This window comes from Bemisia tabaci, chromosome 6 (assembly GCF_918797505.1).
Source record: "Bemisia tabaci chromosome 6, PGI_BMITA_v3".
Lineage (NCBI taxonomy): Eukaryota > Metazoa > Arthropoda > Insecta > Hemiptera > Aleyrodidae > Bemisia > Bemisia tabaci.
Window position 1 is genome coordinate 20842724 of NC_092798.1, and position 15560 is coordinate 20858283.

A 15560-nucleotide genomic window follows, 5' to 3' on the forward strand; every position below is an offset into this window, starting at 1 on the left:
ATTGAAGGCGGTATGGTGCAAGACATGAACGTGCGATGCTCCGCTCTATGCTGCAGATCAGGTGTCATGGGAGTCGAACGAAAAGTTGAAAAACGAGGCCCGATTACATCTCTCCTATCCTTGCCGGTGTCGCTCACTTAACCTTTGAAGCACCATCACAAGTAAGACAAACGGAGAGAAACATACAATATGAAAAGAGAGCACAAAAAAAGATTTGCGTTCATAACGGCGCAGCGATACAACTATTCGTACTTGATGGATGTCCGCGTTGCGTCTGCAAAATTGAAGGCGCAATGACGTGAGGCGTGAACTAGGCTAGGTACCTGCTTCAACAGCAGGAATAAGTCGCATTGATTGGTTGATATCTCCCGCCAATTTCTGATATAAATTGGATGATATCGAATAATTTTACATCTTATGGATAATTATATGACTTTTCTCCCGGGCAGGGGCAATAAAACACTCTTGAATTAGAAACTACTAGACCTGGAAAAATAGATTTTCAGGAATTTTATCCCAAGTTTTTTTAAGGCTCCCTACAAAGAACTATTCTGGACTCAAGTTCATATTTTATTTTATTGTGCCTGAGAAATATTTTTACGAAACATGCTCAAAATAACGGACAGTAGTTCCGAGACGCGTAGTTATTAGTCAACTTCCCTGCGCTATTCACGATTTTAAGGTTTTCCGGAGAGGAATTTCTCTCGTCTGATGGAAGACGAAATCGACGGCGAAACAACCAAACCACGTATTTCGGTTTGCGACGTTGCAGACTTCCTGTCATTCTTTTCTCCAAAATGGGAAACTGCTCAATGTCAATTCTCGATAACTTCCGAGGTTTTTTCCCTGTGCAAAGAGAACTCCGTGAAAACTTCAAGGAATGGTACTAATTTGTTCTCCTTCAGATGAATAAAATGGAAGCGGAGATTTTTAAACACCACAAACGAGATACGTAGTCTGGTAGTTTCACCGTCAAAAGGAGACTCATCACCCAATGATCTCATCTTAAAATTTTGGAAAATTGTCTTTTGAGGATTCCAAGGAATGCACAATGCATGTTTCTTCTAGAGTTATTTCACCGCAAGAAATAACCCACGTGATGTTCCACCTGAACTGAAATTTTAGTTGTTCGAAAAAATTGATGAGAACAGTCTAGAAATCAGAGAGGATTACTTCCCCGTCGCTGAAATCAGGGGGTACCACGTGACCCTTCGTTGCAGTTGCAATTTTTCTCTTATTCTCTCCAACTGCTGCATACAGCTTCTGTTGTGTTGCTAAAAAAAAAACAGTCCTATTGCCAGATCCAAAAAATGTATAAAAACTTGAATTCTGATTTATTTGATCGTATAGAAATACGAGTTAGAAAACTGCTGATTTACTAGGCCGTTTCCTGAAATCGATGTTAATGTTAATCGATGAAAAATTAGAAAATATTGCATATTTCTCAGTCCTTTCTCAGATAAAACCTTAAGATCCTTAGATTAAGTCCTTATATTAGGTGAAAAGAGGTGGAACTGTAGTGTAATCAGAACTCTTTCGTTACCGAATGAGAGTATTGTTTTCACTCTGCTATCAGGATGAAGCCCTTTGTAATTGACATCATCATTTACCGAAAAAACAACAATGGAAACGTAAATCAGAAGGTAAAAGAACTGATGATCTAAAACATGACTATATTTTGGTTAGGGCAGCAGAAAAGACGACTAATTCTAAAATTTTGATCCTTGGTTTAGACTGATTGGTTAAAATTATCTTTATTGGCCCGATACATCAGATTCATGATCAATTATTCAATTTACTAATTTTAGGATCTCAAGTGTTCGTTCTGCACCACAAAAGACATTCAGAAAACAACTCTCTCACAAAGAGCATGCTTTGAACTAATTCAATTTCCTATTTAAAAAAGCTGACAATTTAACAGAATAAACAAATCTATGCCAAATATTTAGTTCTGACATCGATTTTGTTTTCAATGTTTATAAGAATGATAGTAAAAAAAGGATGGATGTAAAAAAAAAATCAACAAGAAATTAATTGATGATGTTTACTTGTCTCATAATTACTCAATTACAGAGCTAAAGTACAAAATAAATAAAATTGATTTTTTATCACAATTACCAACAATAAAATTTTGCAAACATTGAAGCAAGTTCTGAGTACAATCAGTTAATAATGTTCAGGAAGACAGAGAGAGAGGAGCTTCACCTCCAACAAACATTTTTTACATCACATCAAGTAAAAATTTATCTAATTTGATGGCTGAGAAATTAGACAGAGAAAGAATGGAGGAGAGAGAGAAAGAAATCGACAATGTTTGCTCAAGAGGTTCACAAAATAAAGTTGTTGGATAAAACTAAGAATTCGATCATTAATAAATTAAGAGAAATCTTTAGAAATATACTTTAACTCCTAGAAATAATAAAATAAATAGGTACATACAACAAATTGGCGATTGCCAGATAAAGTTTACGAACAAAGGAAATCGACTATGTACAATGTGCGCAAAAAAGGAATCGACTAAAAATACCTAGTTTAAGCACGAAGAAAATCGATTTGCTGAAAACAACTGTACAAATACATATTTACAAAGTTTAAAACTGTACAAAGTTCTGATCTGACAAGAAATATTGTCAAATCCTATTATACGAAACAACTTTGAAAAACAAATCCACGGAGTATCTTATGCATTCCATTTCTTTGGAGTATCCAAATAAATAAAATAACTAGGCCCTAGCTTCAACAATCCAAAAAAAATTTCAAATGAATTGTTTTCAAGCTGAGAGTCATTTTTTCTCTTTTTTTCCTGTAAATTTATTGAGCTGAGTCTAGAACCAAAACTACGGATAACTTTACTAAAATTTGTCTAAGACTCGAAAACTTTTATTACGATTCTTTGAAAAAACACTGGTTGCTTTAAATGAGATTCTAACTGTCAGATAATATTTAGGAAGGAATTCTGCTGGAATTTGTGGAGAAAATACAGACTCCAGTTAATTTCTTACATCAGTATGACACTTCAAATTGTCTGGCACACAACAGTTGAGCATTAGATGAGTCAACTTACTTATTAAATAGACTTTACTTATCACTGATTTTTAGATTCCTTATTTCTTAAATCGTAGACAAGGAACTTGACTCACAGTAAGTACATATGTACTCGTTACTGTCTTGATGCAAATTACAAAATGAAGATTAAATTAGTTTTACTTCAGAATAGAGTAAAGGTGCAATCGATAAAGTACTATTTTTTGCTAAGCAGGAGTGGAGGAATAAAAATAATTAAAGATGGCTATTAAGTATTTGCAAAATATGCATCACTGCACAACTTAAAATTTAAAGATAAGAACTGAATTGCAGTTGGCACTTCCTGAGGGTCTTGAGTCAGCTTCGGACTGTCTTAAAAAACAGAACGAGCCCCTCACAAGAGCAAGGTACAGATAAAAAAATCCCTAATAAAATGAAGAAATAAAAAAAAATTGGATAATACAAGTTTTGATACACTAAGATAGAAATAGTTTCCTTGAACTGATCTCTTAAGAAGAGACGCGAAAAAGTTAGATGTAGACCGATGTGTGATTAGCACATGAGTGAGGATATTCTCTATCACAGAGATGGGGTCTGAGAAAATTTAAGCTCCGAGTGGATTGTCATGAATACATATTGACAAGTATTGAGACCATTCATATTTATGGTAACTATCATTCAAAACTTAATATAATTTAAATTCCAATGTAGAATGTGAGGAGAGACATTTACAACATTGAATAAATTTTAACCTGGCTTTGAAAAAAGCTCGATCCAATAAATTAAGGACTTCAGTATCTTATGTTTGTAATATGAAAATGTTTAACTGAAAATCACAGTCACTCTCAAAAGTGCCATCAGTCAGACAGTTTCAAGAAAGGTACAGTCATAGCAGTGGAATAATATACAAAAAATTCGATCGACTCATCACAAAAAATGGCAATACACCGCTGGGACAGCTACAACGGCTACAACAGCTGCTGGTGTATTACATTACTCTAAGGAATAAGGAATAGGAAAATTGTACCAGTTTCAACTTATAAGTGATGACTCTCATAAGGATAGCCATTCTCGACTCCATTGGAGTACGGAGGAGAGGCAATTTTTTCAATAGTTGTGAAACCTCCATTTTCAATACCGGCTTTCATTGGTAAAGGTGCAGATTGGTCCTTCTTCTTTTTGCCAGGCATTACTAACACCAAACCAAACAGAACAGAACCTAAAAGAAAAAGAAAAATACAAATTATTATAAAAATAAACCTCTACAACTGTTACAGACAGAATACAAAAAAAAAAAAAAAAAATTAATCCTGATACCAAGACAAGAAAGTTTGAACCCTTTCAAATGATTTTACGATTTTGAATACAGGATTCTTTCCTAAAAATAGAGGATTTAAATGATTCAGATAAATTGGAGACGGTTGGGGTAATAAATCATGGATGGCGGTAGCCACCTAAGTCTAAACACCTAAGTAAAGTCTTAACACAGAAACAATGGAAGCTGTTTGAAGAAAAAGGTGGCAGCCGACCATAGACACACCTAATTTAGATCACCACCAAAAGAACACCAAATCATTGAAATGTGCGCATTAAAACATCAAAAGATCTGACTTGGTGATCTTAAAACATGATGACTTATGCATTTCTCTGCATACATTGATTTGTCTTCTATTGAAATCAATTCCTTTGAAACTTTGCTGTTTATTCTTCTGATACAACATGGAGCAGATTCAATTGGGCATGATATTCATTCTTGTGACAACTGCAGTTTGTTTTTGGTTCAAGATTTAAATTCCACTTTATCAGTTAAAATTTGAAGAAATTGCTCTCTTAAAAAAATTGTTTTCCAGCAATAAGATCCCTTTCCCTGAACCACTGAACAAACTACGAACGCCGAATTTACATTTTGCTCCATAAAATATTAATTTTTAACTTTTGAGAAAAGCTACACAAATTTTTTCTTTGAAATTTCCAAATACACTACATTAAATTTTGATAAAATTTACTGGAAAATTCCTGAGAGGAAATTTTCCTGTTTTTGATTACATTTTTCCAGCATAAGAAGAAATTTAATTAAATTGAACCATCAACTCAGGACAGCAACGTTGATTACCTTTCGCACCTGAAAAGCCCTCGAAAAAATAATTAGTTTTACTTACTTATTAAATATGCACCAGCATAGAAAATGGCTAAGGCATCCGCAAAGGAACTGCTTGTTCGGACAGGTTCGACTAGGATGGGCAAGTTACCACCAACCATGTTCATGACGAACAGGAAGACTCCAATTGTCGTTGATCTTACAGATAAAGGAACAACTTCAACCAAGATGGCGAATAAGATTCCAAACCACATTTCAGCTGTAAAGACAAGAGTGAATAAACAGTCAGTGATCAATAAATTCAAATTTTCATGTTGTTTACTTCACCAGAACCAAGATCAAGTATATTCACTTCTCGTCGAGAGGCTATGAACTAGAGTACACATGACAAGTGCTGATCATATGAATAACAAATATTTGTGTATTCTTCCTTTGCTAAGCATCTACACTAATTTCAAAAAATATTTAGTTATTTATTCTAATTCCTCTAAGTCTTGAAATTAAAATTTTTTATTCTTTCTTTCTTTCCTCTCTCTGTTTCTCTACTTTCTTCTTTCATTTTTCTTTTTCTTTTTTCTTCTTTTCCTTCTCTTCTTTTGTTTGTTTTTTCTTCTTCTATTTTTTTCATCTCACTCCTTCTTATCTATTGTGATAATTCTTTGTGCTAAATCTAATCTGTTTTTTTCTATTTTGTAAGACTGGACAAACCAAATGAGCGCACGCGCAGAGCTGGTCATCAGTGAGTTTTTAGGCTTCATTAATGGTAAATTTCAAAATAAAATTATGTATTTATCGAAAGAAACCCAGAGAGTTGGAACAAAACGCAACTCGCTTGACTGAACCTCCCTGAATCTGTAACTATTCAAATAACTTGAACAGGTTACATTCAATTTTTTACCAGTATGCAGGGAGCTTCGAATACGACAGGTGAAAATAAGACAAAATAGGGGAGAAATATTTAGGAACAAAACCTGAAAAGAAACCTATGAGGGGCTGAATTACCTAAATTCTAGGACTGTTAATTCTGTATATTATATGACATATCCTCAATCTGCTTTAAAAGAATATAATACTTCCCCTCTATTTGTGTCAAATTTTTTACACACCGAATTCTGAAAGATGATTGTTCGAAGACATTCAAGAAATTGAATAAGGTGAAAAAATAAGCATTAAAAGTAATTCTTGCTTACCAAATAGATAAGATATAGCCAAAGTGACCATGGCACCGATGGGACCCATGTAGATACTTCCAAAAGCAAATGGAGTTGCGATCAGCTAAAAAATAAAATAAAATATAGGTTTTATTAGATTATCTGGTTGAGAAGAATCTTTGATGACAGACTTGAAAACAATTTTTCTTGGCAACACATAGACAATGTTATTAAAGGATCATTTTCAGGCAAAATATGTAGAACTCAATCATATTATTTGAATAGGAATTTGATGCTTCAGATAAAACAACCAAAAATTCAATCTATTGGACATTGAAACTTTATCTTCAACACTTTAGAAGGGTTTTTTCGTATCCCGATGAGAAGGAAGCAAAAATCTCGAGTAGGAAAATAATGTTTTGGATCTAACAGGCAAGACATTTAAAATAAGCAGCATATTGAAAATCTAAAATGACTTTAATTCTGATTTTAGCCCTCTTTAAAGAAATAACACTATCCTGCTTAAAATAGACACGGTTATTCAACGCTAATTACCTGGCTCACAGCAAGAACTGCTACTCTTGTTTTTGTTCCGTACTTTTCAACAACTTTATCAGAGATCATTCCTCCAAACACAACACCAATAGCTCCAATGATGAAGGTGACAAAGAATAACATCCAGCTTAAATCCCAGTCAGGGAAGACTTCCCGGTAGAAGAGATCAGCATTGTAAGTAAAGCATAAACCACCTGCACGAGCAAAAGTATATGATGAGACTAACAATAAATTAATCAGTATTGTCGAAATAGACAGCTGCTCAATCTGCTTTGGAGAGGAAAATATCTTATATCGAGAGGGAACAAAGTTTACTGAAAAAAGAAACTTTATTTTAAATTTTTAGGGGGTCTCTCTGAGTAAGAATGAATATAGCCATCTTCTTCCATACTTGCATACAGTACAGCACCGATTAGCTATGCTTTGGTTATCCGTTTACTTACTTTTCAGGCGCACTTTTTTCAACATTGATATGTGGCATATCCAGACATGACACAACGAAAATCGGTGTCTGGGGCAAAAATTGAACGTATGAATGTTTTTCTGTAATTTATTTTCCAATTAAATGACTAAGTTTTACACATACGATAGAGAATTGGCCAAGGTTATGCTTTCTGGTAACAAACAGAGTTTGAAGTGACATTTTTTTGGTCTTTTTTTGGTGGTCTTGATTATCCATTATTTTCGTCATCTGACGCGGACCTCTGCCAAATTGCACCAAATAATCGGTGCTTCACTGTACTATTAATTTTAGTTTACTTTTTATTCTTTCATGGCAAAAAACCTTAAGGATCACTACCAAGTACTTTGTTAAAACTAGGATTGTGCTAAGCTTTGCTTAGGCTCCACAAAGCTTGAAACATGTCTCTCTTCAATTTTGCTGTGTTTTGCGAAGCAAAATGACAAGAATACAAAACAAAGTAACATTATGAATTTAATTTGGGAATTTAGATTTTAAGAGCATTTGTAAGCTAGGAACACCAAAGGACTGTTATATTCTCTAATTTGCAATTACCTGTGTGCCTGATGGCAGCAGCGACAAACAACATTAAAACTCGAGGTTGAACCATTGCTTTCCATTCTCCTGTCTTAGGTTCCTCCTCTTTCTGTGGTGTTCCATTTACTTGCTCCTCTGCTTTTTCTTCAACTTCTTCTCCGATCATCTTACGTTTTGGCTCAGATAAAGTGAAGGCACAAAATATAGCAACAAGGAAGGCAATTACTCCAGTCAGGTAGTATGGTGTTCTCCAGCCCTAGAACAGAAAAACAACCCTCAATAGAACAGAAAAATTATGACAAAAGATTAATTCATACTGAATATGTGCAATGAGTATTGAGTATTCTTTAAGGAACCTATTTTTGGACAATTTAAAAGATTCAGCAAATCATACTGATATTTAGTTCAAAATATTCTCCTCGCTTTTTTTTCATGAAATCAGATCAGATCTAGATCAACAACATTCATGTGGAAAAACACTGAACTGTTTCCATTTTTAAGCTTTTGAATGGATGTTTTTTTTTTAGTTTAAGAATCTATTGTACAGTATGGTATAATTGACACAGTACAAGTAGTACAGTATAGTACAGTATCGTTGATTATTCCAATGAAAATTTCCCAGACTTAGTCATTTATAATCTTAATCGATGAATATTACCCCTATCCCTTGTTTTTGAACTGTTGTTCCGAACTATTTCAGAATAATTCTTATGAATACTTTCCAAGGGTAAAATTGACACTTACCAAATCCCACAGGTCCAATTCAGTGATGTAACGTCCAACCGGGTAAGAAAGACCAATACCAGCATAGATTCCCCAGTTAAAGAGGGAGAGTACGAGGGCTCTCTTTTCCTGAACAAAAAATATATTTGATGTTGAGCACAAAAAATAAATACTCAAATGAGAGTTGAGGGGACATAAAAAGAGGAAATACAGAATAAAGTTCACGGTAAAAATGACCACTGCATTGGTTGGAAGTTTTAGCGCAACAAAAAATAAATCTTGAAAGGATATGACTCAAAAATATTTTGCTATTAAATCAATACAAAACTCTCATTACGGCACTGAAATACATGCTTCACAGTGAACCCTTTTTTTTTTCTAGGGTTAAAATTTGCAGTTCTTGAATGACCAGAGCTACTTATTACTCTAAAAGATTTTCTTACATTCCTGATTTTAAAGGTTATCAAATACTTGATTAGCAAATCCCTGTGGCATGCAAGAGCCACTTGTTTGCCTCATAGGAAAAAGAAGGTTTGGTATGAAACTGTTTGTTTACAGATTAAGCAGAACAAATATTTTTAAGATGATGTGGGCTTACCTCATTGAAAATGTCCGAAAGGATTCCAGTGGCCAAGGGATTTACTCCAGCCTCACTGGAACAAAAATATTTACATTGGTCAGATAAATTATAATGCAATTTTTTTTTTTTTTTTTTTTTTTTTTTTTTTTTTTTTTTTTTTTTAATTCTTCAAATACATGTTACAACCACCTACTAGGTGTAAATTAACTTTTATTTACAAATAAAGTGACTTAGAAATTGACTAACGTCTAATTTTTGTTTTTAGCTTTAACTTCCATAACCCATACTCGCATGAAATCCCGACTAGACTCATACGTCTTAACTGTTACATAGATTAAAAGAAAATAAAGAAATAAAAATAATAAAAATAAATGAGCATGAGATAATGCATGAAGAAATATTTTTTGACAAATTTTTAATATTATATGCTGGGTTGGACTTCCACACAAGCGTGTGTTTATAGGCCGACACAAAATCATGCCATCTACTATTATCATTCAAAAAAATGTTGATTCTCTTCGCTTTGCATTTCATTTATTCAAATTTGTGCCTTAAAGTTGCTAGCTTCCGAGGAGTCACAGGAATCCACATTTATGTGTATCTTACTTTTCCAGAGAGGAAAAAAATACTCTCCTTGGTCACATTCTGGTAATAGTATGACATTCCTGCTTGTAAGGCTGTCGTTAAATTCACTTTTCAGCCCTATTTTCCACAAAAGCAGTGGATAGTTAGTTCTGTTTTAAAGCTCATTTTGCTTCAAAGATTGTAATGATTATTACATAAAAGTTAAGACCAAACCACGCACATCAGTGACTGGCATCTTTTAGAAATCCGGCCCTCAATCGAGCACAGCCGGTATGGCTGACGATTGACTTCTCTCATCAGTAATGCAATGCATTGAAACTTCCCACTGCCACTTTGCAGAAGGGTCTCAAAACTTTTCAAAAGGAATGACTGGTCTGTGTGGCTTGAACTTGCTAAAAATTTATGCAATTTTTTTTAAATCCATGCAATTATTTATAAAAAATATATTTTATTGTTGATTTCTAAATAATTGTTTAATAATTACCCGCAGGCGAGGATCATTCTTAAGACTAGCAGTTGCCAGAAAGATGTAGCAGCTCCAGTCAATGCAAAAGATACTCCGATAATAAGAAAACATACTGCACACAATGCGACTCTGTAACAAATAGGAATTTTGGTTATTAATAAAATATTACATGAAAAAGAAAATTAAAGGCAAGCTCCTGTTGCTCTGCAATTTGAGATGACCATTTTCCTCCAAAGTTACACACTTGAGTTCAGTCACGGGAGATCTTGAATCCAAGAAATTAGAAGAGGTAATTTGAAGCCTAAACTCAGAAATGGTAGCATGATCACATTCTCAAAAACTTTCATGAAGAGTTTTGATCAAATTAAAGGAATTGAACTTTGGATTAAAACTGAATTTTCTTTTACAGGATATGAACTAAGTAAAAATGTCATATTAGCTCATACATCTCTCTGAGAAAGACTCGCCTTTTAATCATTTGAAGTGAGTCGTTTGTAAGCTTTGAGAAGTATTTTGCAACTATGAAAGCTTTTGCAAGCTGAATTTATGTGCTTCTAAATTCAACGAAAATAGTATGAGATCTCTGAGTAGGGAAAAATCCAGCGTCAGTTTCTTTTGATGCATCACAGCAATAGACCGTTTGAAAAACTTCCTTTAAAAGTAGCATGCAAACCCAGGAGAATCTTGGGAAACCTGGACGTTGGAGTTTTTATATTTATACTTCCTTTCCTGCTGATTTTAAATAGTTAAAACTGACGGCTCAAGTGACAGTCTGGATAAAGATTTGTGATCAATTTTGATGATCAGGGCTGGAATTAACATTTTGCCATCCTGGGTTTGCAAAAATCTGTCATCACTTAATTTTTAAAGTTGCGGCCTCCCTTTTTTCTTTAAGTACTCCTTGATTTTAGGTATGTGATTTAATCTCAGAACAAAATGAGATTGAAAAGAAAGAAAAAAGATCATCACTTTCAAAATCTACCGTTGTGCTTCTTAAATATATCATTTCTCTCAAATTTACCACCTAAGGCGTCAGTTCCCAAAGGTCTTGCCTGGGTTCAGCCTTGAAGAAGAGTTCCTCTGACTCTTGAGCTTTTTGAGATGAAAACGTAAGGTTCAGTTTTTTAAAATTTTTTCCAAATACTTAATATGTCGGACTAAAATGAGATTTTCCCTTACTTACCGGTTATATTTATCAGCCAAAATACCAAAGAAAATCCCAACAATTGAGTAAACTGCGATGAATGAAGGCCCAGCAATAATCTGGTAGTCAACGCCTTTACCATTGTGGGCAAACTCACAGTACCGTGTACCATCATCTAGAGTCAGGTTGGCACATCTGCAACAATAAAAGAGTAAGATTACATTAATTACCAACACAAAATAAACGATTGAAAGACCTGTGTTGAAGGAAAATAGTGACTTTACAATGCAAAAGAAAGTAAAATAAAACTTGTGAGAGCAGGAGAAAGAAAGTAGATGACAGCATTGTGAAAGTTTTGTACCATGATCAAGTCGCACCAGAATGACATTGGCTGATAGACTATTAAAAGTTTCCTTAAAAAAAACACACACCCTTTGGCTCCATATAGAAGCTTTTCCTGATAACCCAGTGATTTGATCATATAAGAACCAAATTCCATGGCTTATTATATGAAATGATGCTGCTAGGAAAGAATGATGATTGACTTGTCCATGAGTATTGACAACAAGATAGATGATGATTTGACGCTTTCCGCACTATCAAAGGTAGTAAAAATTGTACAAAGAGAATGGATTTCAACTTAAAAATCTCTTACCACAAGGTTTCACATCTCTCACACCACCGATGCAAGTAGCGGATCAGACGAAAACAACGTTTCACATGAGAGAAGAGAACAGAGAGACTCTATTTGTTTCTATCAAAGATTATTTCACCATACAATGCTCTTGGCATAGTAAAATTACTTATGTGAATGTAAATTCATCGCCAAAAAAGAAATGTACGCCAATAGTTGCACCGTCTTTAGTATTTTTGTCCTTGGTTACTTCGTTTCCTGACATGACACTTAAACACATACAGCTAATTGAAAGCATGATGACACTTTTCGCGTAAATTTTGGTACCACTGGATGAAATCATAACGCAATGATAGAATTTTAAATTTTATGCTTAGTCAGGAGTTAGGTTTATATTATGCTAAGTATAAAAGGAATATATGGCTTTGAAATAAACGGGAAGATGAGCAATCACAGGACTATGAATCACAGGGAACAGTATTCTGTAACAAGCTCCAACAACTTCAACGAGCAATTTCAACACTTCACTGGATCAATATGTGCTTGAGAACAGAGGTTTCTTTCCTGCCATTTTTTTATGTATGTACATGAATTTGGAAGCGGTTCGATGATGTTTTTAGAGATATATGAATTTTATACTCTTGGAGAAACAAAAATACACTGAAAAGTAATGGTATGTACTGGAACCTTGCAGGTTAAGTAGCCATAAAATAATTCATAAACAACTTCAATTATTATGGATTGCATTTCATTGCAGCTCAGGATATACTTTGGCTTAGAGAAACTTTAAAAATTCAAAAGACTTGTAGACTTATTCACAATACTCACGAGAGGATGATAAGAACTTACAATTTGCATATCAAAATAACGCGAATGTAAACAAGTCGAAACGTCCACTCCCATTGGTTCCCGCCAATTCAGTACCACGCTCGGCAAAAATTACAAATTGACGCGCCATTTTTCAAATAAGCGGGGAGTCCACTAGTTGCGCGCTTACCGAAAATCGGCAATGCGTTGTGAACGGTATGACAAGATGTCATGATAAGGTGATAAGAGCTAAATACCAAAAGGGAGTTTTAATGTCCGGTTAGTTTTGACTTCAATTTTTAGATGATCGATGAGGAATTTAAAATATCTCCAAAATCATACAAAATTCTTAAAAAAGCACAAATATTAAAAATACATTTTCGTTGTAACCGTAATAGTAATGGTTGTCTTATTGAAGGGGCACGAATGAGTAATATCATTTTTCATTCAAATTTGCGGGTACTCAGAAAGGGTGCTGCAGTATAACAACTATTTTCATAAAGTCGTTAACTTTTTGCACAGTTCTAGCTGCAATTTTGTAATTTTCCCTCTTCAGATCGGCAAAGCAATCGAAGAATCAAACTTTTCAATTTCTCTGCTATTAACAGGGTAGTTTAATGTTATACAAAAATGTATCACCTTGGTAGGTCTTTGTTTAAAGTCTTCAAAAAGTGTTTCTACCTTAGACTAATAAGTGAGTAAAATAATATTAGATACTGATAATCAAGGATTTAGACTTCGGCAATATTTTGAATGCAGAGTTATTACAATTGTAATCTCCGAGATAGGTATCAAGACTTGATTGCCTCGGGCTAAAATTTTTTTCCGTCGTATTGTATTTATTAATGTAAATTGTTCCCACGGCTACCGACCAAATTTTCCACATGCAATGATAATTACACAGACAGTATATCAAACGTATCAAGATGACTAATGGCTGCGCGAATTTTAAAGCTAATGAGAAATTTGCAGCGGCAAATTGAGCTCATTTTCAGTTACAAATCTGTGCATCGGCGATGACAGGAGGAAAGGTGTCCGGCTTGTCGACTAGTTTGAAATTGAAGGCGCACCGATCGGCTAGTAACTATCGTTAGCTCACGTTGGCTAGTGTAGGTAGTGTTGCCTACTCGTGGAAATGCAGGCTAAATAAGCATCGATAACTTCTGCAGCAAACCGACGCGATCCTTGCGAATATTACTCACTGCACACCTACCGTATCAAGTGCAATGAGTGCCCCCCCCCCCCCCCCCCCGGCTGGAAGGCGGTGAGGACGACCTTGGTCGTGGAGATAAGTATCCGAGACGGAGAGTCGGCGGCGTTGGCGCAGCGTGGTGGCATGAGCGTGGCGCTATGCTGGCGTATTTAGCAAAAAGCGCATATCTCTAGTGGAATCCCTATGCGCGTGTGCTTTTTTGGCTGGGCAAAGCAGTATGCTGGCCCGGTGACGCTTAGCCCCGAGACATGCCACAACCGCGAACCGCCACGCTGCATGCACCGGACCATGCCGCTGTCCTAGAGAAGAACGCCGTATGAGCCTCCAGGCGTTGCCAAACTTCCATCAATAAAATTCGCATTTTCTAGGAATTTTGTCAACATTTTTCTTTCGATTTCAGGGAGAATTTTATTCGCAAATTAATCCATAAAATCTGCCAATTTCAAGGGATGATATTCACGACTTTCCTCAAAAATAAATGTTTTTCCGCGGTGAATTTGGCAACGCTGGAGAGTCGATACTGTGTTTTTCCTTGGCACGGGAGCATGGCTCTCGGCCGCCAAAGATGCTCCCAGCCTCACTATATTTACTTCGCATGCTCCTCGCGGTGAATCCGGGCCGGCCGAGTGCACGTACTAGAACTCCTCGACAAATTTTACGACCCTTGATTTATTCCAAGGTATGCGCGGCTTTATTGTGGGTCATTCGCGCTGGTCACAAAATCGTGTTTTGATGGTTGGTCCTCATACAACGGTTAGTATTATTCCCAAAGGCCGAGTTTCTCCTTTCGATATGCCCCTAAAGCAATGACTATTCTAGAAATGAGTGGTGAAACTATAAAATATTGAAAAGAGGACTCTGAGTAAAATTGAGGCACTGTGCGAAAAGAGCACTTCTCGATTGCGGTGGATCAGAATCTCTGTTGCTCGGAGAATTAAGACTTCAATAGGTGATTTTTCCAAAATTCTTTCCATGAAAATTGTAGAATCATGATGAATATTCAGTAAAATTTTTAGTGAAATAGATGCATTCACTTTCCTTACTATGAATTAAATATTAGAGGAGACTCTGAAACACTGCAACCGAGAAGTGCCCTTTTCGCATCCAGTGCCTCAATTGCTAAAATGTAAATGGAACTTTTTTTTAATATTTTTAAAAGTAAAATTTGAGTGTAACGGTTTCAAAGAAATTCTCAAAACATCTACTATGGTTTTTTAACATTTAGTCTGCTTTGACAAGTGTTGAAAAACTTTTTAAGAAATCTAGGGGTAGTTTTTTTTTTTAAGAAAAAAAAATATTTAGATTTAATCGTTGCTACAATCGGGCATTACTTTCAGTGATTATATAATTCTGAGCAGAGTGAAAATTAGTGGTCTTTTTAGTGTCCGAATGATAATCATTTATGGTTTTTTATTGATCTTGACTATAATCTTTACGATTTATTGTAGTAACAATTTGAGGTTCCAAAGGATTCCTAAATTTTTTTCAGAAGTCGTCAGTGACTCGGACACGAAAAATTTTAAAACAAAATTTTCAATTTCAAGTCGCAAGAACAAAAGGTGGAGACGGGAGTGCTACGCCCA

The 15560-nt window shown here is 35.1% G+C and overlaps 1 protein-coding gene across 3 annotated transcripts in view; it reads right to left on the minus strand.

The window, feature by feature from the left end:
- Window positions 1-2030: 2030 nt before the first annotated feature.
- Window positions 2031-15560, minus strand: part of LOC109042632 (MFS-type efflux pump MSMEG_3705) — a 172104-nt gene continuing 158574 nt past the window's right edge. For all 3 annotated transcript variants that reach the window (XM_072301988.1, XM_019059516.2, XM_019059509.2), the window contains exons 3-11: window positions 11363-11518; window positions 10198-10308; window positions 9147-9201; window positions 8570-8677; window positions 7844-8081; window positions 6829-7022; window positions 6313-6397; window positions 5184-5381; window positions 2031-4243 (exon numbers count right to left, since the gene is read on the minus strand). In XM_072301988.1, the coding sequence (XP_072158089.1) occupies window positions 4062-4243; window positions 5184-5381; window positions 6313-6397; window positions 6829-7022; window positions 7844-8081; window positions 8570-8677; window positions 9147-9201; window positions 10198-10308; window positions 11363-11518 (1327 nt within the window). In that variant the 3' untranslated portion in view covers window positions 2031-4061. The remainder of the gene's footprint in view (window positions 4244-5183; window positions 5382-6312; window positions 6398-6828; window positions 7023-7843; window positions 8082-8569; window positions 8678-9146; window positions 9202-10197; window positions 10309-11362; window positions 11519-15560) is intronic.